The sequence below is a fragment of the Nomia melanderi genome, chromosome 8 (genome assembly GCF_051020985.1).
Source record: "Nomia melanderi isolate GNS246 chromosome 8, iyNomMela1, whole genome shotgun sequence".
In the NCBI taxonomy this organism is placed as follows: domain Eukaryota; kingdom Metazoa; phylum Arthropoda; class Insecta; order Hymenoptera; family Halictidae; genus Nomia; species Nomia melanderi.
The window spans coordinates 11741698-11765664 of record NC_135006.1 but is presented as its reverse complement, the minus strand read 5'-3'; the positions used below and the strand labels follow the sequence as shown (position 1 = coordinate 11765664).

The 23967-nt window shown below is 33.1% G+C and overlaps 6 protein-coding genes across 16 annotated transcripts; 4 read left to right on the top strand and 2 right to left on the bottom strand.

The window, feature by feature from the left end:
- Positions 1–10: 10 nt before the first annotated feature.
- On the top strand, positions 11–2457 carry Smug (Single-strand-selective monofunctional uracil-DNA glycosylase). 2 transcript variants are annotated; one of them, XM_031977704.2, is made up of 4 exons: positions 11–1036; positions 1093–1242; positions 1333–1408; positions 2438–2457. In XM_031977704.2, the coding sequence occupies exons 1-4, from the start codon at positions 425–427 to the stop codon at positions 2440–2442; spliced, it is 843 nt and encodes a 280-aa protein (XP_031833564.1). In that variant the 5' UTR covers positions 11–424; the 3' UTR covers positions 2443–2457. The 2 variants fall into 2 exon arrangements, with proteins under 2 accessions (XP_031833564.1, XP_031833562.1); XM_031977702.2 differs by lacking the exon at positions 2438–2457 and having other exon boundaries at positions 1333–1599.
- LOC116427411 (tRNA-specific adenosine deaminase 2) lies at positions 1608–2429 on the top strand. The gene has a single exon (XM_031977718.2). The coding sequence runs from the start codon at positions 1608–1610 to the stop codon at positions 2136–2138; it is 531 nt and encodes a 176-aa protein (XP_031833578.2). The 3' UTR covers positions 2139–2429.
- TTLL15 (tubulin tyrosine ligase-like 15) lies at positions 2259–7149 on the bottom strand. The gene is made up of 5 exons (XM_031977695.2): positions 7039–7149; positions 4158–4528; positions 2888–4071; positions 2614–2818; positions 2259–2547 (listed from the first exon to the last, which is right to left on the bottom strand). The coding sequence occupies exons 2-5, from the start codon at positions 4197–4199 to the stop codon at positions 2449–2451; spliced, it is 1530 nt and encodes a 509-aa protein (XP_031833555.1). The 5' UTR covers positions 4200–4528; positions 7039–7149; the 3' UTR covers positions 2259–2448.
- RpS29 (ribosomal protein S29) lies at positions 4788–6333 on the top strand. Its single transcript, XM_031977721.2, has 3 exons — positions 4788–4950; positions 5323–5422; positions 5758–6333. Exons 1-3 carry the CDS (start codon positions 4889–4891, stop codon positions 5764–5766), a joined length of 171 nt encoding a protein of 56 aa, XP_031833581.1. The 5' UTR covers positions 4788–4888; the 3' UTR covers positions 5767–6333.
- LOC116427412 (transmembrane protein 256) lies at positions 6183–7826 on the top strand. Of its 2 annotated transcripts, none has more exons than XM_031977719.2 (5): positions 6183–6333; positions 6521–6602; positions 7099–7252; positions 7379–7503; positions 7602–7826. In XM_031977719.2, the coding sequence occupies exons 2-5, from the start codon at positions 6525–6527 to the stop codon at positions 7743–7745; spliced, it is 501 nt and encodes a 166-aa protein (XP_031833579.1). In that variant the 5' UTR covers positions 6183–6333; positions 6521–6524; the 3' UTR covers positions 7746–7826. The 2 variants fall into 2 exon arrangements, with proteins under 2 accessions (XP_031833579.1, XP_031833580.1); XM_031977720.2 differs by having other exon boundaries at positions 6316–6432.
- Positions 7601–23900, bottom strand: ctrip (E3 ubiquitin-protein ligase ctrip). Of its 9 annotated transcripts, XR_012999077.1 has the most exons (26): positions 23718–23900; positions 20718–21053; positions 20318–20626; positions 19143–19229; positions 17202–17559; positions 16688–16881; positions 16425–16598; positions 15971–16347; positions 15608–15892; positions 15149–15529; positions 14894–15066; positions 14643–14817; positions 14340–14562; positions 14017–14254; positions 13519–13924; positions 13043–13234; positions 12792–12977; positions 12509–12700; positions 12172–12377; positions 11662–12084; positions 11333–11585; positions 10973–11218; positions 10555–10884; positions 10122–10440; positions 9773–10023; positions 7601–8902 (listed from the first exon to the last, which is right to left on the bottom strand). XR_012999077.1 is itself a non-coding variant. In XM_076369685.1 (25 exons), exons 2-25 carry the CDS (start codon positions 21022–21024, stop codon positions 9827–9829), a joined length of 6231 nt encoding a protein of 2076 aa, XP_076225800.1. In that variant the 5' UTR covers positions 21025–21053; positions 23718–23900; the 3' UTR covers positions 7601–9826. The 9 variants fall into 9 exon arrangements, 8 of the variants coding, with proteins under 8 accessions (XP_076225800.1, XP_076225801.1, XP_076225805.1 ...); XM_076369685.1 differs by having other exon boundaries at positions 7601–10023; XM_076369686.1 differs by lacking the exon at positions 23718–23900 and adding an exon at positions 22310–22644 and having other exon boundaries at positions 7601–10023.
- Positions 23901–23967: the final 67 nt, after the last annotated feature.

The following is a 23967-nucleotide window of genomic DNA, read 5'->3' as shown; positions in this document are numbered from 1 at the left end:
GTATGTATGATATTATCAATTATTGATTTCTCATAATATATAAAAAGAGAATAGGAATGCTTATGCTTTTCTTCATTCTCATGTACACTTCCTTTATTTCGCGCTTCTTTGCTTTGTAATACAATTCAAAGATCAACCACTTTTTAGAAACGTGGTTGACAAGAGCACACGTTTAACTTAAACATAGTGTCATATTATTTTATCTTTATCAATATAATATCAAAATTTATTTGTATTCTTTAATCGTCAAAACCATATCGGTACATATATATAAATTTAATTCATTTCATAAACGTGTTTTGAAAAGGTGCATTCGTTTTCACATTTCTATAGTATATGAACTTAAAATTAATGTGTAAATAATAAAAGAAAATTCTAGTAACATTATAAAAAAATAATCATTGAATAAATACATTTAAGTACAATGTCAAAGTCAAGAAAAACTAAAACACGACGTGATAGTGAATCATTGGATGTTAATACTAAGAGAATGAAAATGTCAAATGAAGATGACAAAGACACAGAAAATAGTATTGCACTTAAAGTAGATGTAACAGTTATAGATATTCCTGAACAATTGTTAACATTAGAACGTAACTTGGCTACAGAGCTAGGAAAAATTACTTTTCGTGGACCTGTAGAATATGTTTATAGCCCTCTTGAATATGCATTTAATATACATACTATGTATGTTAAAAAATATTGTTCCACTACGAAAAAAATCTTATTTCTTGGAATGAACCCTGGTCCTTGGGGTATGTCTCAAACTGGTGTTCCATTCGGAGAAATACGTATGGTTCGTGATTGGTTAAAGATTTGTGGGCCAGTTGGAAAACCTGCTAAAGAACAGCCAGATAGAAAAGTGACTGGATTTCAATGTACACGCAGTGAAATTAGTGGAAAAAGATTGTGGGGACTTTTTCAAGAACTGTGTGGAAATCCAGAAAACTTTTTTGAACATGCATATATACACAATTATTGTCCTATTGCGTTAATGGATAAAAAAGGACGCAATATCACACCAGCAGAAATAAAGGTAATATTATCCTTAACATAAATCATATTAATGTATTAAATGTTTTATATTTTTAGGGAGGTGAAATACAAAAGATACATTCCGCTTGTGATAAAGTTTTGGCAGATACAATTCGACTGCTGAAGATTGAAATTCTTGTTGGTATTGGTGGGTACGCAGAAAAACGTGCACAACTTGTAGTGCAATCTTCCAAATTGCCTACTAAGGTAAACATAAATATTAACCATTTAAATTATTTAATAACATTTATTGTTTTTGTCATTGTAATATATAATAATAAATGAAACTATGTATAGGTTCTATGTTTACCTCATCCAAGTCCAAGGGCTGCAAACAATAAAAATTGGAGTGAAAAGGCAACAAAAAAACTAAGTGAGTTGGGACTACTTGAGTACTTTACCAGTTAAACGAGATATTTTTACAAAGCAAGTTTCAATTGTACCACTGTGGTTTAAGTTTTAAAGTTGTTTTATATTTTTTTATTGATAAAATAATATTTTTTTTTGTGTTCTAATTTTTCTAATATTTAAAAAAGTATTAAAAATTTATAAGTATCATATCATAAAGAAACATGACAGACATTTTGGACTGGATGGATGTTGCATTGAAAAAAGCAAGCGATTCATTAAAAGCAGGGGAAGTTCCAGTCGGGTGTTTGTTTGTATATAATAATGAAGTCATTGCTATAGGTAACAATACTGTTAATGAAACACATAATGCAACCAGACACGCTGAGATAAATTGCATAGATCAAGTTTTAGAGTTCTGTAAAAATAGAGAATTGGACTGTAAGGAGGTTTTTACTAATATTGATGTTATAGTTACTGTAGAACCATGTATTATGTGTACTTCAGCATTATATCAGCTACACGTACGTAATATTGTGTATGGTTGTGCAAATGATCGTTTTGGAGGATGCATTAGTGTTTTTGAGGTACCTAAAATCTATAATTCAGGAACAAAAATAGTGGGTGGTGTTAAGAGTGATCTAGCAATGGCTTTGTTGAAAGAATTTTACAAAGGTACAAATCCAAATGCACCTAAATTGAAAATAAAAAAAGATCGCAAAACAAAAAAAAGTGATGATCCAGAAAGTTCATAAATTTGAAATAATTTTCACTTCCTTTTATTAAACTTCAGTAAATGAAAAAAGAATTATAATTTTTATTTTGATGCATAATAAATAGTGTGACACATAAATAATAAATAAAACGAGAAAAACTTCTTTTTTAATAAAATATTCTGCGCATAAAAATATGTAACATATAAGTTGATGTACACTGCTAGGAATGTATATTAATATATGTTATCATATCACTAAATGTACCTAATATATAAATTTATTTCATATTTATAAGTATTTAAAAACATTTATAATAAATTGATATAAATATGTTCTAGCTTAGAAGTACTTATGAACACCATGAGTGGTCTATCTCGCATTTTCCTTGATACCACCTAACTAATAATTGATTTCTTAATGTATAATCCTTTAACACCATACCTTTCGTCTGAAAGTAATAATTCGTGTAATGAAGGAATTAAGTAGAAATGGTATGCTTCAGAAGAAAACTTACTATTGGTGGAGGAAAAACTCTCTGAAAGTCCATTTTATTTTGATGTTCAAGATAGCTTTGAGACAAGATGAGTTTAGTTTCAGTTGTAAAACATGGTCTACAAAGTTGACATTCTACACGGAAACAATCATTACATTCTGCACAAAGTTTTGGGAGAACTACTAAGTTTTTATCGGCTACCATCATTTCATCCTCCATCTTACTTCTGAAATAAAAAGATAAGTTTATGATCACTTCTGACTTAACTTTATATTAATTTTATTCTTATAATCACCTTATCTTTAGAGAATCTTTCTTGACTCTTTGCCCCACACCTACTAAAGCAAACATATTATACACAACTTGCTCATAAAGCAACTGATTCGGTGGATAATGGGCAGAAGATAAGTTCGGTGACATATTGGCTTCCATGGTGTACACATTCAGATTTTCATCAAGAGCAAAATCGAATCTAACCAGTTCAAAGAAATTTCTTCCGTTTCCATAATATTTCATAGCTTCCTTGATATAACTTTCCTTTGACAAGATTATTTCTTTTATCGCTTCGTGTACACCATTCCATACTTTCTGCGGGTCGTACCCCTGTGATCTTACATAAGCATCGAATGATTCCTTCATTGAAAATCCTAACTTAGTGTAATATTGTTTCAAAGAAGGAACATTCCATATTGGCAAATAATCATCCCCAACTACATACTTGTCTAATACTTCTGGATCAAATGGATAATACTTGATAGGGCAGAACCTAAATAGAACGTCACCTTTGTACGCATATACTCTAAGGGGATCAATTGAAGTAATTACAGTATACACTCCAATATCAAACTTGTAACCATCAACAAGAAATGGTTGCTGTATAAATTCTTGTACGAATGATCCAGTTACTGTCAAGTTTATGTCGCTTGTATTTTTCACTCTTATGCCGCGATGATCATTAGATTTCTCCACAAAAGTTTTCTCAGGATGCTCATTAGCATATTTTAAAAACTCATCCCGCTGTTCCGGTAGCTTAAACGCTGGAAGGATGTGCCGACCTTCTGTTGTAGACAAATCTACCTTGTTTGTAATGTATCCACAACCGGGAAAATGATTAACACGTTGATGGTCTTCTAATTTGCTTAAGTTGGACGATAAAATTCTGAATGGATAGTCATGGGCCCATAGTAAGTCCCAGTTTGAATCATTGTCGGTTCGTTTAAAACCCAACCGGTCTAGTACAATGAAAACATGCTTCAAGTATCCAGTGTCCTTGTTTCTTGTGTATATCCTGTATATTGGTCTCTTTTCTTCTATCTTTATTATTTTCGTCTGTATTGTTATTAAGCTTTCCTGATAATGTAGAAAGGCGAAAAAGAGACAATATAAAATTATTGGACCTACTATAGAGTATAGAAAGATTTTCAGCAGCGTTTTTACTTTCAAACTCATAATTTGGGTGTAGACTATATGATCGGCATCCTGCAATGTTAAATAAATCATTTAAAACGTTCGCTCGATTAATAGATATTTAATAATAAAATGAATATTTATTGAATACTACGAACCACTTTTTTATCTTCTTTTTTCTGTTTCTTCTCATCGGACATGATAGAACATACAATTCTAGTATCATTTGTCGATGCACCTGCGACTGAGTGCAGAGTAGTTGTGTTTAAAACGCTAAGTCGTAGTCAACGAAAGTACCGTTGTAATTACCCCCGCTATGTCGATCGCCTCTTAAGTAGGACATACGTACTGGAACCGGTTCTTATTCATAGATCATCTACTATAATTCTATTTTTCCAATACTTTATCGAAATACTTGAAAATAATTGTTAGAAAAATATAAATCCTAGTATATTCTTTTAGTTATGCATAATTAAAATTATTGTACTCAGTGACGTAGTCCGATTTTTGCAATACAACCTTGGCACATCTGTAAACGTTGTATTTTATAAATTTTATAATATAAATATCTTCTAATATATTTTCTTAGGCTTCTAATTAGAAATATAATAGGCTGTACTATCAATATCCTAAATCTATAGACATTATATATTGGTATATTCACGGTTATTAATAAGTTGTTACAGCCAATTACCACTAATAAATTTGAATAGAACGTTATGATATTAAATATGAAAAATCATAAAACGAATTCAAATTTGAAAACATTTAAAAATTGGCGGAAATAGCATACAGCGCGCCGCTGCGCAAACAACACAGTGTACACTAATGGCGTTTCCTGTCTTTTACGTTGTTGAATTGGTACAACGAGGATCTCTTTGAAGAAGAAATGGGTTTTCAAAACATTTGGTACTCGCATCCGCGAAAATATGGACAAGGATCTAGATCCTGGTAAGTACTATCGCACTTTACATTTATTATATAATGAATTTGTACATTTATGTCAATAAGATACATGTAACATATTCGACCGCGTGTTGCCGTCACTTACGTTTATCTAATAACAATGTATAATAATTAAAAATCTGCTGAAATGATTGCAAAAATAAAAATTGCTATTTGTTTATGACAAAAAGTTATATCTGTATATTGGTTAATTTATCTTAAAATCGAAAAATGAGTTCTGCGTGTTAGCAATCATAACCTAAAAGTTGTGTTATTGTGGATCTGGTTATCAATGCTACTAGCACACTGTTAATTTTTCACTTTTTCTATGTGCCCTTAATTACAAATATGATTAAAATAAATTAATTTGTTTTGCAGTCGTGCGTGCGCTAATAGGCACGGATTGATTCGCAAATATGGTTTAAATATTTGCAGGCAGTGTTTCAGAGAATATGCTGCTGACATTGGCTTCAAAAAGGTATATTACCGCATCATTCATTTTATTTTGTAACGCTTTCTTAAACCCTTTGAACTGAAATGACAAGTATCACTTGCACCTGCTCTCTGTGTGAAACTGATTTTCGCAAATTATTTTACAAATATGCTGCATCGTAACTAAAACAATTTTTTTATTTTCATAAATAAATTTAATTAAGCTTTAATAGTTAAATTTTCTTTAAAATAGTCATGTCCACCAGATTGCAATAAAATTAAATTTGATTCCAAATAAATCATGTGGCAAGGGGTTAATCTGAACATGCTTTAAATATATTTGTATATGTTGTGATTAATATATTTTTTTTATATTTGCAGCTGGATTGATACAGAAACAATATAGTTGTTAACATTTCCTGAAGAACTAAATTCAAATTTCATACATGGAATAAAAACAAATTGGAATTGAAAAACAACAAACAAAAATTTCAGAAAAAATGTCAGGTTTATGTTAAATATACATTAACCAAATAAATTGTAAAACAGAAATAAGTTGTATTGTATTTAACTCAGTCATGAATTAAAAGGAAATTTAATTTTATTTATGTTACTTGTCTTTTAATTATATTTCAAACGCTTATGGCTTATCCCATTCATAATCGAGAAATACGTAAATTGTGTACCTTTACGATCTAACCTCTCATCATTCTTACCAACCGAAGATTGGTAAGAAAAACGCTGCGCTGAAAGTGAATCCCCTCATTTTAACACTTGAAGATCTGTTGAACGCATTTTTGTACTGAATTTTCAAGGAAGAATAATAGTGAATAGACGATTGATCTATAATTATGTGTATCTGATTACAATTTTATAATGTTTATGCTACAGTGATTATTTTCGTATTACGCACCGTGCAAAGAGAATCACATTCCGAGACTTTTCTGAGATACATAAGTAAGTAATAATATTCAAATTGTAAAGAATATTGTTGGAAACTAGATAATCTAATCAGTTTATAATATTAAAATTGCCACATTTTACTGCAATTGCAAAGTATGTTTTATCGGTAAACAAAAGTGTATAGGTTTTGATGAATAAGATAAGATTTATTTTTTTTTTATATTCACACGAATAAAAACAGAAAAATGGGATACTTAGAAGACATGTTTTCTTTGGCTCAAGTTGCTGGTGCAGCGACATATGCGTTAAAGTCAACCGGAGGGGTAAGTTGTATATACTTATAAAAACGAAGAAATAAATAAAAAGAAATTGTTCTTTCATAATTGACGTGCACAAGAGCAATACACTACTTTTGAACAGAAAAGACAATGCTAATAAATTTATCATACTTAATTTATAACCTTTTAAAAAAATAAACCGCAAGAGTATTAAAATGGCAAGTAATAGTTATGAATAATGCAAAAAGTATCTGAAATTGTTAATATTATGAAATTTTTAATTTGTAACTTCTTAAAACTGAAATAATTAGATACTGTCAATAAACTGCATTAAAAAACGGAAACTGTACGTACAAAATGTAGTTGTTATTTTCGAAGTACTACAGTAGTAATGATTGATTACTGTCAATACCTTTTAAAGTAATACATTTTTGGTTATTAAGAGCTAATGTTCAGTATAAATTATTATATAAAAACTTACCTTCTAAATACATTGCAATATCAATGCATCTATTTAAGTGAAAAATAAACATTTGTATAGATATTGAGTGCTATAATACCTGCCCAGAAAGTAATAGAAAAAATGTCACCACCGATACCTTTATGGAAGTTAGCAGCAGCTGCAGGACCTTACGTAAAGCTTGCTGCTTTAAGTGGAGCAGCAGCTGTTGGCCTTGGTGCTTATGGCTCTCACAGTAAGAAAAGAATATTGTTCATGTTTTAAATGTCAATAAAGGAAAATACACTAAGATTCGTTTAGAACTTTACAATTTCTACAAGGACTTACAGTTAAATAATTTCTATTTCTTTTGCATGTGCAGGGGAATATCCAGAGGCTGAATCTAGGAGTCTAGATCGAAGACAAGTTTTTGAAACAGCTAACAGATACCATTACATCCACACATTAGCTATGTTAAGTTTACCTTTTTGCAGAGCACCTTATTTGGTATGTTTGATAGCAATGCAATATGCAGCAATATCATTATCACAAATTTATTACCATTATTATTATTATGGCACTCAAAATTCTTATATTAATTTCAGGGTGCAATATTTTTCATGTCAGGCATGATAATGTTTTGTGGATCATGTTATTATTATGCATTTACAGGCGATAGGAATTATAGGAGTATCACACCAGTAGGAGGCGTATGTTTAATAGTAGGATGGTTAAGTATGTGCATATAAATGTTTAAGAAACATGGATAATATGGTATTTATAAAAAAGAGAAACTAACAAAAAAATAAAAAATTATGTATGTAAATGAATATTTCCATTAATGTAGTTTTGAAATAAATTCTTATGCCGTAATAGAGAATATTGTTAATACGATGTATTTCATTTATGATATATACGTCAATCAGAAAAAATATTTTACCAGCAAACACGTTTGTGTTTACATTTATCGAAGGCTGCCAAAGAAACGGAAATCTCATTTGAATAAAACTCATTTATGCTAATGAATCAATATAAATATATCTTTTGTTTATAATATTACCGATAAAGATTTAAATCGTATCTTAAACCATTAGGCATTATACAATGCATCTCTATTTTTCGTATCTTGGATATTTAAAATTGTTTTGTCATCAATGATAGTTGTTTCTCTATATTGTGTATACATTACCAGGTGTAATTCGTCATTATCCATGTTAGAAATGTAATGCAAAAATATAAGTGTAACTTGTTTTTGTGATTATCATGAAATATGTAAAATTACGGAATATAAGAATATTGTGAGTGGCGATCGAACAAATGTTGTAGATGTAATGCTAAAAAGAAAATCATCGCAAGGGATGGTACGGCATAGTTTCGAAGCAACGTTTGTAGTCTTATTAAAAGAAAAAAAAAAGAAAAAATCCGTTACTAACGATAAACAGTACACATGAACGTAACCGTTGCATTCGATGATTAACTCTTATATGTATATAAAATTAAAAATCAAAAAGTGATGTATATATATTGATCATTTCAAGCAATGGTACACAATATAAATGTAAAACAAATAGTCGCGTGTTATCCTCTTTCATTTTTCTCATCTACTTTTGATCAGTTCGTATTTTCACAATTTTCAGTTTAGAATCACATTTCTACAGAGATATAAGAAAGTAATGTACCTTGTATAATCCATTTGATACACCAGCTTCGCTGATTTTATATCCATTCTATTTCATATTATACATTTGTCGTACATTTTTCTCATAAATAGATACTTTGCCTGTAAGTAAGTGGGATATAAGAATTTTTTTTCTTCGATTCACGTGTGTCATTAACGGTGATTCGATCTGGCGATGCTGGCTGCACTTTTACACGGCTAAGTAAAGTATTAATTGGACTATCTTACCTAGAATAAAAATATCAAATAAGTTTAATTGGTGATACATCGAGTGAACTTAAATATAGGAGTGTTTTTGCACGTCGATTCGCGCAGTGCTCGTAGACGCTGGGAATCAAGCAGCGAACACAAGAGAGATCGATTTACGAAAATAAAACGGCGATTGTTAAATCACGTTATTACGTTCCAACTTGTAGATTCCTTTTCCAGCTTAAGTGGCGATGAAACATGGATCACTTTGTTTTGTAACGCACATTTGCTTACAGATTTTTTTCTTTTTTTTAAACTCATGTGACACATTTTTGCAAACTGTGAGGCATGAGATTGGCGATTCATGGCGATGCTAAATGCATCACTGATATAAAATTTACTTACATCTAGTAAACGTCCCCTCAAACTATATTTTAATTATTATAGAGTTTCATAGCAATATCATTTTTTCTTGTTACTATTATATAAAGTATTTATATAGACTTGCGTATATTAAACTATATGTACAACTTTTTTTTTATTAATTATTGTAACACATCAAAGATAAGTTTCCTAGAACAAGACTGCTCTCACGCTACCTAGTTCATAATACCACAAGAGGAAACTCATTACAGTAGAGCTAATACCATTTTTGCACTTCTTTTCTTTTTGTCTCGGCAAAAAATATATCACAATCTGAATTTATAAATGAAAAAGACAAACATTAAATTAGGATTTATTCAAATGAATTTTCGCTGAAATCAAGGAACGATAATTTTTCGAGAAAAAAAAAGGAAGTAAAAGTCATATAAAGTGCAAAACTGTAACTATTGTAGTTACGAATGAATCACGCAGCTGTTTCTTGTTTCTCTGAATATTTTTAATGCGGTTTGGATAATTGGTCTCAACCTGGGCAATGTGATAGCAAAAAGAGCAAATGGCGCGCCGGCTTTCCATCCGTTTCTAGGAAAGGTGGAACGAGTGTTGTCCTTCTTGTGCAGCTATTCGCAATTTTTCCCGCATTATTTCTAAAGTTGTGTAATCGGGCAGTTTTAAGTAATTAACGCAAGTCATTACAGATGGTAGGAAATCGTCCGTTTTCATAGACGGATCGAACGTTTTACGCACTATTGTTAACGGTGGCGTTAAACTCTTAAAACCTGCAAAAACGACATTTTATTATATTATTTCATATTGCTATTTAAAAATGGTATATAAAACTGAACGAAATTAGTTAAGAAAGTACTAAATTATTTACCTCCAACTGGCAATCGAGGTGAACCTGTGACGAACTGGACGAATTGTCTTTGTTCTTCACTGTTGTATTTGGACATAACTTCAAACAAAAACCGAATTGCACGAGAATCTGGAGTGTAACCGTGATCAGTTCTACAACATTCAGAAAGTGTTTTTACGTCCCACTGTCCACCAGTTTGTGCATGTCCACAGAACACAGCTTCGAGTTCTTCAGGGAAGAATAGTTTTAATTGTGATAGCGGGAAAACAGATTCAAATCCTTCCCTAAAAGCTTCCATTTGTCTGAAGATACCTTCGTACAAGAACCAATGTACCACCAGCTGAAAATTGGATTGTAAATGTTACAATGTTTGTTATATGAACAATCTCAAACGATATAGAAAAGGGAGAAGGTAACAGTTTATCGTTGCACTCTGCACACTGAATAAAAGTACCTTGATATACTGGTCCAGATTATATATGTTCACGGGTATATCGCTCCCGCCTTTCCTTAATTCGATGTTCTCGTAACCTGGTAATTCAAAAACAAGGCCAAGATCCGAAATCGGACAACTATCTAGGCTTAATGAATCTATTAGTTGTGCTTTCTCGTGTGGCCTCAATGTCTGATCTTTTTCAATCGTTTCCTTTTGTCTAACAATTTCTTGCAGCTTACTAAGAGTTCGATGTACCTCGGGACTCACATACACTAAATCCGATAACGTTAAAGTATGTTCTTCTCCCAATAACCAACGATAGAAAGTTAAGCTAAATGGCAAGTCCAACTGTAATAGAAAAATTAAAACACAATTTTTTTTCTGATTCTGAGTTCGGAGTTCATAAAAAGATTCAATAATACGACAATTTTTATACCATTCTTGAATCGTATATCGCTTTTGCCATAAACTTTCCAAGGAATTTAAATTTTGTTTTCAACTTCGCAAGATGAGATACTTTAGTATTCCATGAGGTTGGCATTGTGAAGAGTCCATGCGGAGTATTAACATATCCTGCTTCAGTAGGATTTGAACTACCGTGCCAAAGATCAAGATCAGCACGTTGCAATTCCTGAGAGACTAGAGCATAAAATTCCAATGTTGGACCAAGACCGGTACCAACCTGTAAAATACAAGTATGTTAACATTGGAAGAAAATATGCAATAGACATTATTGTCTAACAGTTTACAGTCATTGGTATATATGTATGTGTATGTATATATTTAGTAAATAAACCTCGTTAACGTATTGCACTTCAAGTAAGGCTTTGCTAGATGCTAAGTCCTGTATAACTTGTTCCGCCTGTTTAAGGATGTCAGTTCTTGATATAGTTCGTTTCCTTCGTTCCAAACGAGGAGTAACGCGTTCTTGACTGTCAGATCCTGATAGTTCCGGTGCAGAATCTAGGAGTCGTTGCAGAGCTCTATCCCGATCAAATGATGTCGCGTAGAGTAATAATTGTCTTGTCTCGAATGGAAACAGGAATGGACTACAAAAAATTAATAATATGTATAGTTTAGATTATTTGTATCAATATAAGTACTATCACTATTTAAAATACGAACCAGACTGTAGCAATTTGTTGTAACCATAATGGCAAATTTCCAGTCATGATCACTAGAGGATCTTGCAGTTGTCTACTTGCTTTCGCGGCTATCTTATTGTTAATAAAGTCTTGCGGAGAAAGTAGACTCACACTCTTTATGTAAGGGAATAGAACACCCCAATGACGATTTAACGCGTGTAAGAGACGCAGTAAGCACAAACCGTCTAATGAAGCATCAGTAATGGTAACTGAAGGTGGCAAGGTAGGGGACAGATACGGTTCAAGTGGACATCGTTGTGGAGGGATCGTTCCCTCAAGCCATAAACTATCTTCTTTCCGTTTTGAACTGATTTTTGTACTTTTCCCTTTACCTTTACGGCTACTACCTTGCGAACTCGATCCCGGTTTTGGCGATGCTGTAGTTTCTTCTTCCGGTACAGGCCTAAAATATGTATGACATTCAAATTTGTATTTTATGTTCATTATTATATCAATGCATTCAAGTGATGAAATAAAAGAATAAATATACCTATAATAAATTGTGTGTGTTTGTACCCAAACAGCATCGTGACCAAGGGGTGGTTCACCATCAGCTTCTGCTTCAGAATGATCAATCCCAGAACAACCAAATTGTCTAACAGCTTGATAAACAGTCATATTGAAAGGTAGCACTTCGTCCCCAATCAGGAATTGGAGTTTGTGTTTTGCTGATCCTTGACTTATAACTACAGCTGCCTGTAAATTTGAATGCATTGTATTAGGAAAAAATATTGTTTATTCTAAGTGATTACTATATTGCAGATTTCATGTGTTTTTTTTACAGTTTATTGGTCACTTTGAAAGAACAATACAGGAAAAAAAATTACCAGAGTGTCGTCTATGTCATCTTCACTGTTATCGTCGTCGCTGACCATAGATTCTGCTTCTCGTATTCTGCCGTATCCACGAAAAATTAAATAACGTTCAATTGCTTGTACCAGTGCAAGGGGATCTATTTTGACAGTACCTCCCTTCCACTGTTTTAAATTGTTACAATCTGGATGTCGCTGAAGATTGCACTGTGAGATAATAAAAATTTGAAGATGAAAATTTCTTATGAAAACCCAACAATAAATGACTCATAAATAGCTGCAAAGGTAGAAGGCGTACCTTAAGTTGATGCGTATTGAAGAACTTAAGAGCACTAGTGCCTCCACGACCAGCACCAGATCCTGCTGGTAAGTCATGAACTTTCACAGGAAATTGTTCCAGCTGCGCAACACAACTATTTAGTTTTGCTACCAGAGCACCAAATGCTCCAGGATTAAGATCCATAATATTGTTACTCTGCTGCATCTAAAAATTAAGTACAGTAACAAAAGAGTTCTTCGTTTTGATAAAAACGATCTTGGCTTACTTACAATAGTCGATTCTGCAAATAATTTCCAGAATATACGAAGACGATCGTAACGATTACCAGGTGCATCGGTAGTAGTGAGGTAGTTGAGCAGAGCTTTAATAAGACCACTATAATTCATCTCGAACGGAGATATATCACTTTCAAGTACAATATCTCGTAATTCGGTAAGAGCAGACAACATTTCATCCAATTCCTGTTGACAAATTGTTAATCATTGATATAAGTACAAGATAATTAAAATACGATTACAAACCATAAAATAAGAATAATTTTGATAGATCTAAGTGTACGATCACACGCACAAAATATTTACTGATCCACGTAACATTATGCACTCACAAAAAAACAAATATTTTATGTACACTTTTTTTTGAATTTCCAAATCTACCAAAAATATTTACATATTTTGTTTGTTGTCGCCTTGCTACAAATGCTAACATATAGAGTTACGAATACGCAAATATTAATTATACGTACATTTGATTGTAACCGTTGTATAGCAGCTGTGAGTCTTGAAAGGACTGTCATCGCAGGATGCGTGCAAGGAGCGTTATCCTGATAACGGGTTAAAAACTGAGCAGCCTGTTCGCGAACCCATGCTTTAGCCTTGTCTCGATTACCAGCAGTTAAACTTGAATTACTCGGTGGTTTCGACAAGCTCGTCGACGAGCTTGAATCTCTTTTATCACTTGTGGAACTCGAAGACGATGATTTCCGACCCCATCTAGCAGGATTAAGATTGCCCAAGAAACGATTATTCTTAGGAGCGAAACCAGTAAAAAGTGATTCCGGTTGTTGAGTTTGTTGTGGTGTTGTACCGCCTAATCTAGAGAAACGACCTTTTTTGCTTTGCCGTTTCCTCTTCAAGACGTCCCCAATTCTCCTAAGAATGCAGGAGTAAACAGGTTTCAACATGTTTTTATTTTACGGCTCGGAGATTTTTCATCGTGCAAATACAATTGTTTGTATACTTACAAGTGAGCACTTTGTGGTGTTGAAACATCATCTATGGAATTCAATTCATTCCTAGCATGTGCTTCCATCGATGCAGAAAGATTTGGTTTCAACTGACACGTTGCAATTGTACCGAACAATATATTACCATTTGTTGATGGAGAAGCTATTGGAGATGTGGCGTTACTAGAAGACAACATTGTGGTGGAAGAAAGTGATGTATTAGACGGACCCGGCTGTGGAGTTGGTAATGATGTACCTAGAAAGTAGCAAGAGCAATGTGATTAAATATGTATTATTATGGTTCAATATAAGCAATGATAAATGACAGATTATTAAATTACCAGAAGGACACTTGGGTGGTGAAACACCAAGAGGTACTTCAGGATCAGCTAGTTGTCGTATTTGATGCAGTACACCTTCACGATGAAAATGAACCCCAAACACTTGTGGTAGCCTTTTCATTAATATACTTGCCATCTGAAGAGCTCCAATAACAATTCTTAAATCTTGGGACGCCAGCATACCCGCTATGTGTGACGATACTACTTGGTTCTTCAAGACATCCTGAACAAATGAAAAGAAAAATTAAGAATTCGAACAGAAAGGAAAAAAAAAATATTTTCTATTACATCATTTATATTTACCTTAAGTAAATCAGTTGAAGCATAGTAGACCATACGTAATAGAGCTCGAAGACATTTACATTTCACGGCAGGACCAGCAGAACTGCTGTACACTTCATATAGCACGGAGAATAAAGTTCGAATGAAGGACACTAGCCATTCGTTTGTTTCAATCACTGGAGGTACAACATCCATGCTACGTAAAATGCATGAATTGATAAAATACGTTTTCTTAAATGTACCTGTTCGTTTTAAAAATAAATGGTATTTACCTTGATAAACAAGTAGGACTTTTGCCTTCTGTGGGATGAGTATTCACTCTACGAAAAATGCTTCTTGCCACTCCAATGTCTTCATTGATTTGTTTCATCACAGTCAGATCTATTGTATAAGTTCGTCCTAAAGAAGAAAGACAAATCTCATCCTCGCCATTTTGAAACGCCATCTGTAAAAAATAGTTTTATTGTATTAATTTTATATCGATACTTTTGTAATTGATAGTTAATCCTTAAGTATCTTAATAATACCTCGATAATTCTAGAATCGATGGTACTAAACGGATGATAACAATGTCTTTCGTCACGCCATTCCCAATGAACATTTTCTTGTTGATTACTGGTCCTTTCGAGTAAACTATTTACACTAAATATACCATCTGTCGGTAGAGGAGGCATTAGCTCCTCAATTAAACAAGTGATTTCAAACCACTCCTGCGGAGAACGTGGCACCAGTTCCACATCCTCCGTTTTCACTTCCAGTGAGCCGGTTAAAAGATAACTCAGCGTGAAAGCAATATTTTGTTGCAAAAGCAACTGTGCCAAGTCAGGACAGCGATTTGATATCACAGAGAGCATTCGTAGAACTGTTATGAAATTACCGATACTGTTAACAGGTGGTGTAATCATAAGCTGAAAGAAAGAGAATACGTATGTTGTCAATATGTTACAACAATATTGTTATACAATAAAAAACAAAAAAATAAATACCAATTGCTGTAAATTTTGAAGAAGTTCTGCATTGATGATTTTATGCAAAGTTACAGAATCATGTTGAAAGCTATCAACTAAACGACTAAATGCTTGACAAACACACTCAACGCTCTTTTTATCCTGATTTGTCAGTCTACTAGTGAGTAAGGGCAAACTGTCAGCTACCAAGTGAAAGTCATCGGGATGAAGATTTTGGCAACAATTTGCTGTAATAGTTAATGCAGCCCGTTGAGCCGTAATATTAAAGAAATCGACGAATTTTAAACACGCTGATACTCCGCCCTGAAAAGAAAAAAAAAAAGAAATAAGTACATTTAATTACGTCTGTTTTAAATTATATTCAGGAGTAATGATGCATACCGCGTGTAAAATAGTTTTACTGTGTCGACGTGATAGCATTGCTAATGCAGTTAGACATTGTTCAGCAACATCCATGCATTCGATAGATTCCAGCTTTTGCAAGAACACTGGGACTGCATCTACCACAACTGTCGACGATCGAGGTAAAGCCTCCATCATGTAAGTTAGAGCACGACAAGCGTGTGTCATTATCACAAAATTGTGTTCTATGCCAAGCAAATTGATTAAAGCAGCAACCACTTGTTTCACTGGGAAACCAGTCAACGTGTCTTCATTTCCCATCACAAGAATTTCACCCATTCCAATAACAGCTTGTAGTTGTTCTCCTTCATCGTCAACGGCTTGTAGCCCAGCCAAGAGCTGTTGGGCTTTCGCAGCTAAAAGTGTAATTACATAAATTAAATTAAACAATGAAATAAAAATGTGTTCACAGTTATCTGGAGCCAATTAATACCCGAACTAGCGCCCATGCTTCTATTTAATAAATGTTGCATTCGTGATCCTAATGCACCAAATACGTGTGGAGGCAATCCTCTTGCTTCCAATAATGCCTGCAACCTTCCAACTTCACCATCATCGCTTTCGCTATCTCCTGTGGTAGCTGACATTCCTGAAGGTCCTCCACTAGCTAATCAAGTAAACACAGGAAATTATATTTCAAATAAACAGTAACGGACATAATCCTGTTATAAAAAGAAAATTTCAAAGTGAATGTACCAGTTGCAGATGTAGCTGTAGATGCTGATTCGTCCTCCCCTGTTGTAGTAACCAACTGATTGACAGGAACCGTAGATGAGACCGATGTTGGGGTAGCACTATTGGTCACGGATTCAGATCCTGACATTACACTTCCCACTCCTCCAGAACCGCTTTCAAACACTGCTTTTCGTGCACGTGACGAAGAGCGGTGTCTAAATCAATTAAATTGTGTTATTTAAATGTGTGATGGCCCTTATAAGAATTTATAATCATCTAAATCAAATACTTCTATTCTACTAATCATTCATTTTATAACTGTCTACTACATCTTTTATAGTTGGCACTTTAAGTGTAATTTATAAAGACTAACATAGATCAAAGTACTCGTATTTGTTTTGTATAAATTATAAAACCGTATTTATTGAGATTTTGAAAGAATGACTTCAATTTTAATCCATGGGGTAGTTTTAATGTTAAACAAGCCCTTGAAAGTGAGCACATACATATTAAATAGGTAAGTGCAAACCATTACCTGGAGCTTGAACAAGTACCCGTTGTAGTGTCTTTTTTATGATGCTTTCCTGAAGTTTTGTTACTAGTCGGCAATTCTCTGGATTGCTCACTGGAGGCTTTTGCGCGAGAACGTAATATATGCTTGTGCGTAGGATAAGGGTGTGTAAGGTTGGCAGCGGCGGTGGCAGACACAGGTGGATTGGCAGTGGCTGTTGTCGTGATGCCACTAGTGCCTGCCCCGTCATGTGCCAACGCCCCCCCACCGCTCTCCACAGAATTACTGGCTGCGTTACCCACTCTGATGCTGGACTTCACACTCAAAACTTGATTACTCGCACTGCTACCCGCGCAGGTTGCACCACCGTGAGACTTTGACCCTAAAATATTGAAGCATTGCGTTATCATTATAGGTGTCAAATGAAAAATGCGTTTAACGCTTGCAGTGGTCTTTGGATTTGTTTAAAACTTTAGTATCGTCAAAGTTCATTACCACTTTTAACAATAAAGAAGAGAGAGACGCTAACATACATGTGAAATGCTTCTAGTGCACACTAAATAAATTTTATATATATTATTATCACATTTTTTGTTGTGCATGATCGTAAGAACGAAATATTTAAAAAGTTTTAATTCAGTAATATCTTATAAATTTATAATACAGTATTTACAATGTTTTCAGTGCAATCTACAACCTATTCGAGCATGTTTCTTTTTTAAATATATTCATATTTACTGCATTCAAATTTTTATTAATTATATATCTGCAGAAACTTTCAAAAAATTCCTCTGCCGCACCTAATAAAGTATAGTACATGCTTTTAAATTTTTTCTACATTTTTCATAGATTCATGTATATTACAGCTTTATACTTATAACAATGTAAACGAGATATGAAAAAGTATGTATAGCATTAGAAATTGATTGAAAGTACTAACAACAATAAGAACAATAAATATTATTATTAATTATCTTTTTAAAGTTTATACAAGATTTAAGTTTTCCTAAATGAAAAATACATCAAATAGTAAACAGTAATTAATTGTATATAATGTTTAAAAGTCAAGGCTTAGGATTATTTTAATTTTAATAAAAGCCGTTTAAGTTTATCAACAGATGGATATAGTGCATTATTAAATGACTTTTCAAATATAACTCAATTAATACTGTGTTAATATATTTGTATTTCTATAAATTGTTCATATTCGCACATATATTTTTATGTGCTGTTATGAACTGTTCAACAACGTATTCCTGTCCTTTTTTTTTAATTAAATGCGTGTACCATAAATTTTTCACATTATTCACTGAAGAGGAACTGTGATTGTCATGTACAAATTATATTCGTTTTATACATAAACATGGCATAATTAATAAACTTTCAGAAGTAAAAAGCATGAATTTAAATGTAAATTAAAAGTAAAAAAAAATATTATATTAATAAATATTTGTGTTCATGAAATCAAACAATAATTTCTATTAAATGTTTGTATTATGAAGTATTTGGCACACATTGATATACCTATGAACAATATAAATTTCTGATTTGTCATTATTTTCATTGAATATATATCATTATTTTCATACATCTTCATACCTCATGAGTTATTATCAAATTAAAGTATGTAATTTGTAATTAGTAATCAAAGTAGTCACAAGCGATTGTATTTGTACAGACATGAACACTTTTACCATGAAACTTTGAATGATACAAACACGTTGTATAATTGCATTAGAATCATATATTTACTATGTCTGGAGAAATGTCATGCATAAATTAAATTTGACACATACAATTTGACCTGATTCATTAAATATAATGCTTGCATATAAATACAAGGGAATCAATTTAGTGAGCAGATTTATAGTGAAATTGTACTCGTTTAAAGATATCTACTCATGGATTTGAGAGAAAAATAAGGGGAAGTAAATGTAGTACGAAGTGTGTACTCCTTAGGCTTACCTTCTTGATGATACGTTTGTGTTGATATTGGAAAAAGTGCTTTGACAGCAGACACAAATCCTTCCAGACATTCGCTCATCCTCAGGCCTAATGATACAGTCTGATCTATGACTCTTATTTTGGTAATACTTCTTTTCTTTAATTTTAAGATACTTGTGAATGAAAACCTAATTTTACTACCCTATTCTTTAACCTACTACTTCAATAAATGAAGGTTGCAAAACATACTGTTACAACATACCATGGATTCTTTTAAAAATCGATCATGATGCTACATTAAGTATAGTACTAAATTCATGTATGGAATGTATGTTCCTAATACCAGGAAAATTTTTTATCACGTTTCGTGATGAATTGTGTATAGAATTGGTAGTGTTTAATTGTTAAAATTGTCATGGATAATTATGTACGAGTAAAAACACTCGTTTATCCTAATTTGATTTACTTCAAAATATTTAAACAAATTAAAAATTGTTCAATCTTCTGTTTTAAAAATAATTTAATTATCATTGTATGATAAAAAGCATTTTTATCATTATTTAGACATTGTAAACGTTTTAATAAAAAATAAAATTAATAAGCAGTATAACAAAACTACAAATGAGAGTCTTTTAAGTATAAGATTATGTAGGAGTATGTAAAATAAATAATATTGCTTACTAATTGTTATAAGCATAAATCATCATAGATAATGACGTCTAAGTAAATCAATATATTGTTAGTATACAATTCTAAGTTAGCTATATATATATATATATATATATATATATAAATACATATACATACATATACATACATATACATGTATATATTTATATATGTATACACATATAGTTATGTAGAAAAAATTAGGAAGTTACTAATATTCAATGACATGATAAATTAAAATTTATTAACTTTTCAAAATTTAAATGCCAATTTCAATATCTTTCTAATAAAAATGAATGGAGGCGAGTCAACGTATTCAGTACAGATTTATATTAATCGGTTGCTTGCTAATTGTTTTAGGATTGCATTTTTATAGGTTTCATAGTTTAATATAGATCAAGATAAATATATTAACACATTAAGTATTGGTTTAATTTGTTTCTGAATTATATTATCTGATCACTCAAATCACACATCACATCTCATTGCAACCAACACTTTTTAAATAAATAAATAAATTAACTAACCTCTTCCTCTAGATGTGGTTGGATGACTAGTAATTGGCGTAGCACTTGACGTTGGTACCAAGTTGTTATATGTTAACTCTTCTCTGTTATTGTAACCACTGTTTAACGATAAATCGAAACTATTATGTCCTTGCGATATGGCTTGCGAATTTTGTGGTGTTCTAGAACGTGTCCTCGCTGCAATACAGTCGATAGCTTTCAAATTGAACTCTGGTAAACTTGTTCTTGTTGTACTACGAACTCTTGTACTATTCCCACTGATATTATAATTTGATTGCTGAACCTTGTGCTGAGGCCTCCAAGTATTATCTAAAGAACAGACAAAATGTACAGATATTAATATTTCCTAAAAAATAAACTTTAAAAAAAATTATAATTTCATTGAAATAAATATAATTACCTAGATATGATTCTAAGCCACTGCCATGACTTTTACTATCGCCTCTTGCTCTACTCACTGTTTTGAAAGTATCAGTCAATTGTTTATAAGAAGTATTATTAAAAACTTGAGACGATTGCGGGTTATCAATAGTTTCTCTACGTCTTTTTTCTTCTACAGTGTCTGAAATAGAACCAGTGCTTTGTCGTTTTCTATAACCACTGCTACCACTGCTAGAGTTGTTTCCTCTAGGCTTAGAGGTGCCTGCTGAAGCATCTGCCGTCTCTACAGACCCCCCTGATGACAACTGATCTTGTTGATCTGCCATAGATTAATCGACTCATGCCACTATACTGTCTGAAAACAAAAATGGAATAAACATTTTTATTAATTATTTCGCATGACACAAATAAAACAATCAACCAGTATTCACATGAAAAATTACAAACATAACAATACAAAAGACAATATATATTAATCTTGATGTTACAAAAAAAAAAGTTACTGTAACATAATCTATCTATGCATTATATAATAACAAGAGCATAACGAACAAATGAAAATTAAGATTGTGATACAAAATAGAACTATATATTTTGGAACTACAGAACTAATTTCAATATGTATTTTAATATTCAATTACGCAATAATGCAATGCAATACAAAGCAACAAAATAAAATATCGGTCCATTATTATATGTAACATTTAAATATATTTATTCTAAATTCTTTTTTCACGTAAACAAGACATAACGATATTATTAATGCCTTCACGTTAATCTAACAGAAATTACAAGAAGAATGAAATATCGAATACATAACAAAAATATGTTTGTTACATAAAGACACACAATCACGTCTCTAAAAATCAAAGTGTTTCTACGAATTCCAACAAAGGAAATATTCTATACCAGTTTTCGAGCAGCGCGATAAAGGTAAAAAAGAAGATGAAAGACAAAAGAAAAATAATAAGACTGTAGACGATAGTTCGATTCTGACAAACTGGATTATAAAAGAAACCACTTATTATGGTTAAATACGTTAGATCAATGCGCACTCGGGCAAGAGCAGTGCAACTAAATAATACACCGAAGGCGATGCGCAATTAATGTTTTCCTCCATGGTGAAAGAGATAGTAACGAACCCAAGAATCATAACAAACACTACAACTGGTGTCCGTTTCTAATATCGTAGGCAATGGAAAATCGTGCCGTTGACATCATACGTATCCCTTCCACGAATGTCGGGATTGCTCGATTGCAACAAAGCCACGAATAGAGTCACAGTATACCGTAAGGATACAACGGAAGGCGTAAATAATTATAACAAAGAGACTCGTAAGTGAGCAAGCCACCATTTGCTTGGGAACAAGTAATGGAGGACGAGTTCTTTCTCCATCTCTTTCTCTCTTTCGCCTCTCTGTTCCTCGTCACCGTGTGACCTCAGGTTGAGGTCCTCGAAAAAGAGAATCCCACTCGGGTATGCGGGTTTTCGAGGGGCAGAGAGGCAAAGGGAGGGAGAGAAAAAGGGGAGAGAAAGAAAGAGAGTAAAGAAAGAGAAAAATGAAAAAGCGGAGAAAGAAAAAAAAATCCGAATAATATCGATAATATTACCTGAATGTCGGAAAAACATGCCCAGGGCATTGCGAGGAGTATGTCTTTTCGCTAGACGATATTAACAAGCACAACAGTTTCTCGTTACATACGACAGAGAAATGGATGTTCGCGAGCACGAACGTACGTTGGTGGTGAGCGGCTATGTGCACGGGCACATACCAAAAAACGCACCGTACGCACTGCCGAGGCACACTGAAGCAAATCAGTAGAATGCAACGGCTATGGGGATCGGGTTGGTTAGAATTGGGAAGCTGGAGAATGCTCCGCCCCCATTGGGAAACGTCACACAGAAGAGTCAACGTCGGTGCGTTCGAAAACTCGATGCCCGCGTGGAGTAAAATCACGACTCATACCGCAGCAGCAGCAGCAGCAGACGCGAAACCGGCGCGAATAGCCATCTTGATGTATTTTTTTTCAAACTGCGAACTTTTACTTTCTCCTCAACTGCGGTGTAAAATTAGCCGCAAACGAAGTTGCTCTGTCATTAATAATGAAGCTTTAAATCCGAGAAAGATTTACGTTTAATCCTTTAATCGGTTATTTCTGGAATGCCGTTAAGCCGATGCGACACTAGACATCATACGCATTCTGTTCAACGTCATGCAATGTTACAACATGCGTAGGACATCGTAAACGTCCGCGAGCAAACGCACGAGATTTATGTAATTAACGTAACGTTGAATTGTCTGTTAATAAATGATAAGCAACACGTAAGATTTCAAATGATACTTGGAATAGAAATGTAAATAATAGATATCACGAACAATGAATGTCTTTAATGAAATAAATATTTTTGATGCCAAATATATCTTCGCTACTTTCGGTGGGGAGTAACGTTTTTATGGAACACGTATACTATTATGTCAATACGCCAGTCCAGTTTACGGAGAACTGCGTGAAATAACCTTGATCCATCATATGATGTATGTTGAAGACTTTTTTGACAAACATTTTAAACCGTCGTAGCTGTCTTAGATGTGTGAGATCGTGTTTACATGTTTACAACGATGCGTGAGATGATGGCTATGACACATCTTCGTATCAGGTAGATAAATAATCGCACAACAGTTATAGAACATTCATAATTATTCCATTGGGTTTGAACAAGCTACGAAAATAGATAAACTCTTACAATTACAATGTCGTAATAGACATTGGGTCCCAGTTCTATTGTTTGATCACGACAAGTATGTACACACTATCGACGATTGGTTGAAAACCTCATTTGGCAGTGGCCAATTGGCCGATAAACTGAAATATTTCTTAGGCTGCGTCAAAACAGCTTGTGATAAATGATATATCCGCTGGCTGATAAATTCAACAAATTTTCGTCTTAATCGATTAAACGCGTAATATTCGTGGAATGTTGATTGATTTTTAATTTTATTTATGGACATCTGCTTACCGAAAAAGGGAGCTCCTCCCTGGAAGTCGGACTCCAGTTACGCAATGCGATGTACGAGAGGACACGTGAAAATACGGACTATGCTGTCAAGTCGATTGGAGCGTCGTCTGCTACGTACGATATCTCGACCAAGGATTATACACGATGCAGGTAGTTTTAGTCGACCCGAGAGAAGCACGTGTGTTCCTTTATGCAGCCGAAATGAAAAGCTTTTGCGCAGTGATTGGCCAACGGTTTCTATTCGCTTATT

What these genes read in the sequence shown, in the direction of transcription:
- Smug (XM_031977702.2), top strand. Translation starts at nt 425, where the DNA reads ATGTCAAAGTCAAGAAAAACTAAAACACGACGTGATAGTGAATCATTG. An exon ending in TCACACCAGCAGAAATAAAG is followed by an intron (nt 1,037 to 1,092) that starts GTAATATTATCC and finishes TTATATTTTTAG; the next exon opens with GGAGGTGAAATACAAAAGAT. An exon ending in CTTCCAAATTGCCTACTAAG is followed by an intron (nt 1,243 to 1,332) that starts GTAAACATAAAT and finishes AACTATGTATAG; the next exon opens with GTTCTATGTTTACCTCATCC.
- RpS29 (XM_031977721.2), top strand. Translation starts at nt 4,889, where the DNA reads ATGGGTTTTCAAAACATTTGGTACTCGCATCCGCGAAAATATGGACAA. An exon ending in GGACAAGGATCTAGATCCTG is followed by an intron (nt 4,951 to 5,322) that starts GTAAGTACTATC and finishes TTTGTTTTGCAG; the next exon opens with TCGTGCGTGCGCTAATAGGC.
- LOC116427412 (XM_031977719.2), top strand. Translation starts at nt 6,525, where the DNA reads ATGGGATACTTAGAAGACATGTTTTCTTTGGCTCAAGTTGCTGGTGCA. An exon ending in TGGTGCTTATGGCTCTCACA is followed by an intron (nt 7,253 to 7,378) that starts GTAAGAAAAGAA and finishes TTGCATGTGCAG; the next exon opens with GGGAATATCCAGAGGCTGAA. An exon ending in TTTGCAGAGCACCTTATTTG is followed by an intron (nt 7,504 to 7,601) that starts GTATGTTTGATA and finishes TATTAATTTCAG; the next exon opens with GGTGCAATATTTTTCATGTC.
- TTLL15 (XM_031977695.2), bottom strand. Translation starts at nt 4,199, where the DNA reads ATGTCCGATGAGAAGAAACAGAAAAAAGAAGATAAAAAAGTG. An exon ending in AAAAAGAAGATAAAAAAGTG is followed by an intron (nt 4,072 to 4,157) that starts GTTCGTAGTATT and finishes TTAACATTGCAG; the next exon opens with GATGCCGATCATATAGTCTA. An exon ending in AAAGATTCTCTAAAGATAAG is followed by an intron (nt 2,819 to 2,887) that starts GTGATTATAAGA and finishes TTTTTATTTCAG; the next exon opens with AAGTAAGATGGAGGATGAAA.
- LOC116427411 (XM_031977718.2), top strand. Translation starts at nt 1,608, where the DNA reads ATGACAGACATTTTGGACTGGATGGATGTTGCATTGAAAAAAGCAAGC.
- ctrip (XM_076369685.1), bottom strand. Translation starts at nt 21,024, where the DNA reads ATGGCAGATCAACAAGATCAGTTGTCATCAGGGGGGTCTGTAGAGACG. An exon ending in ATGACATAGACGACACTCTG is followed by an intron (nt 12,378 to 12,508) that starts GTAATTTTTTTT and finishes TCAAATTTACAG; the next exon opens with GCAGCTGTAGTTATAAGTCA. An exon ending in CAACAAATTGCTACAGTCTG is followed by an intron (nt 11,586 to 11,661) that starts GTTCGTATTTTA and finishes AATTTTTTGTAG; the next exon opens with TCCATTCCTGTTTCCATTCG.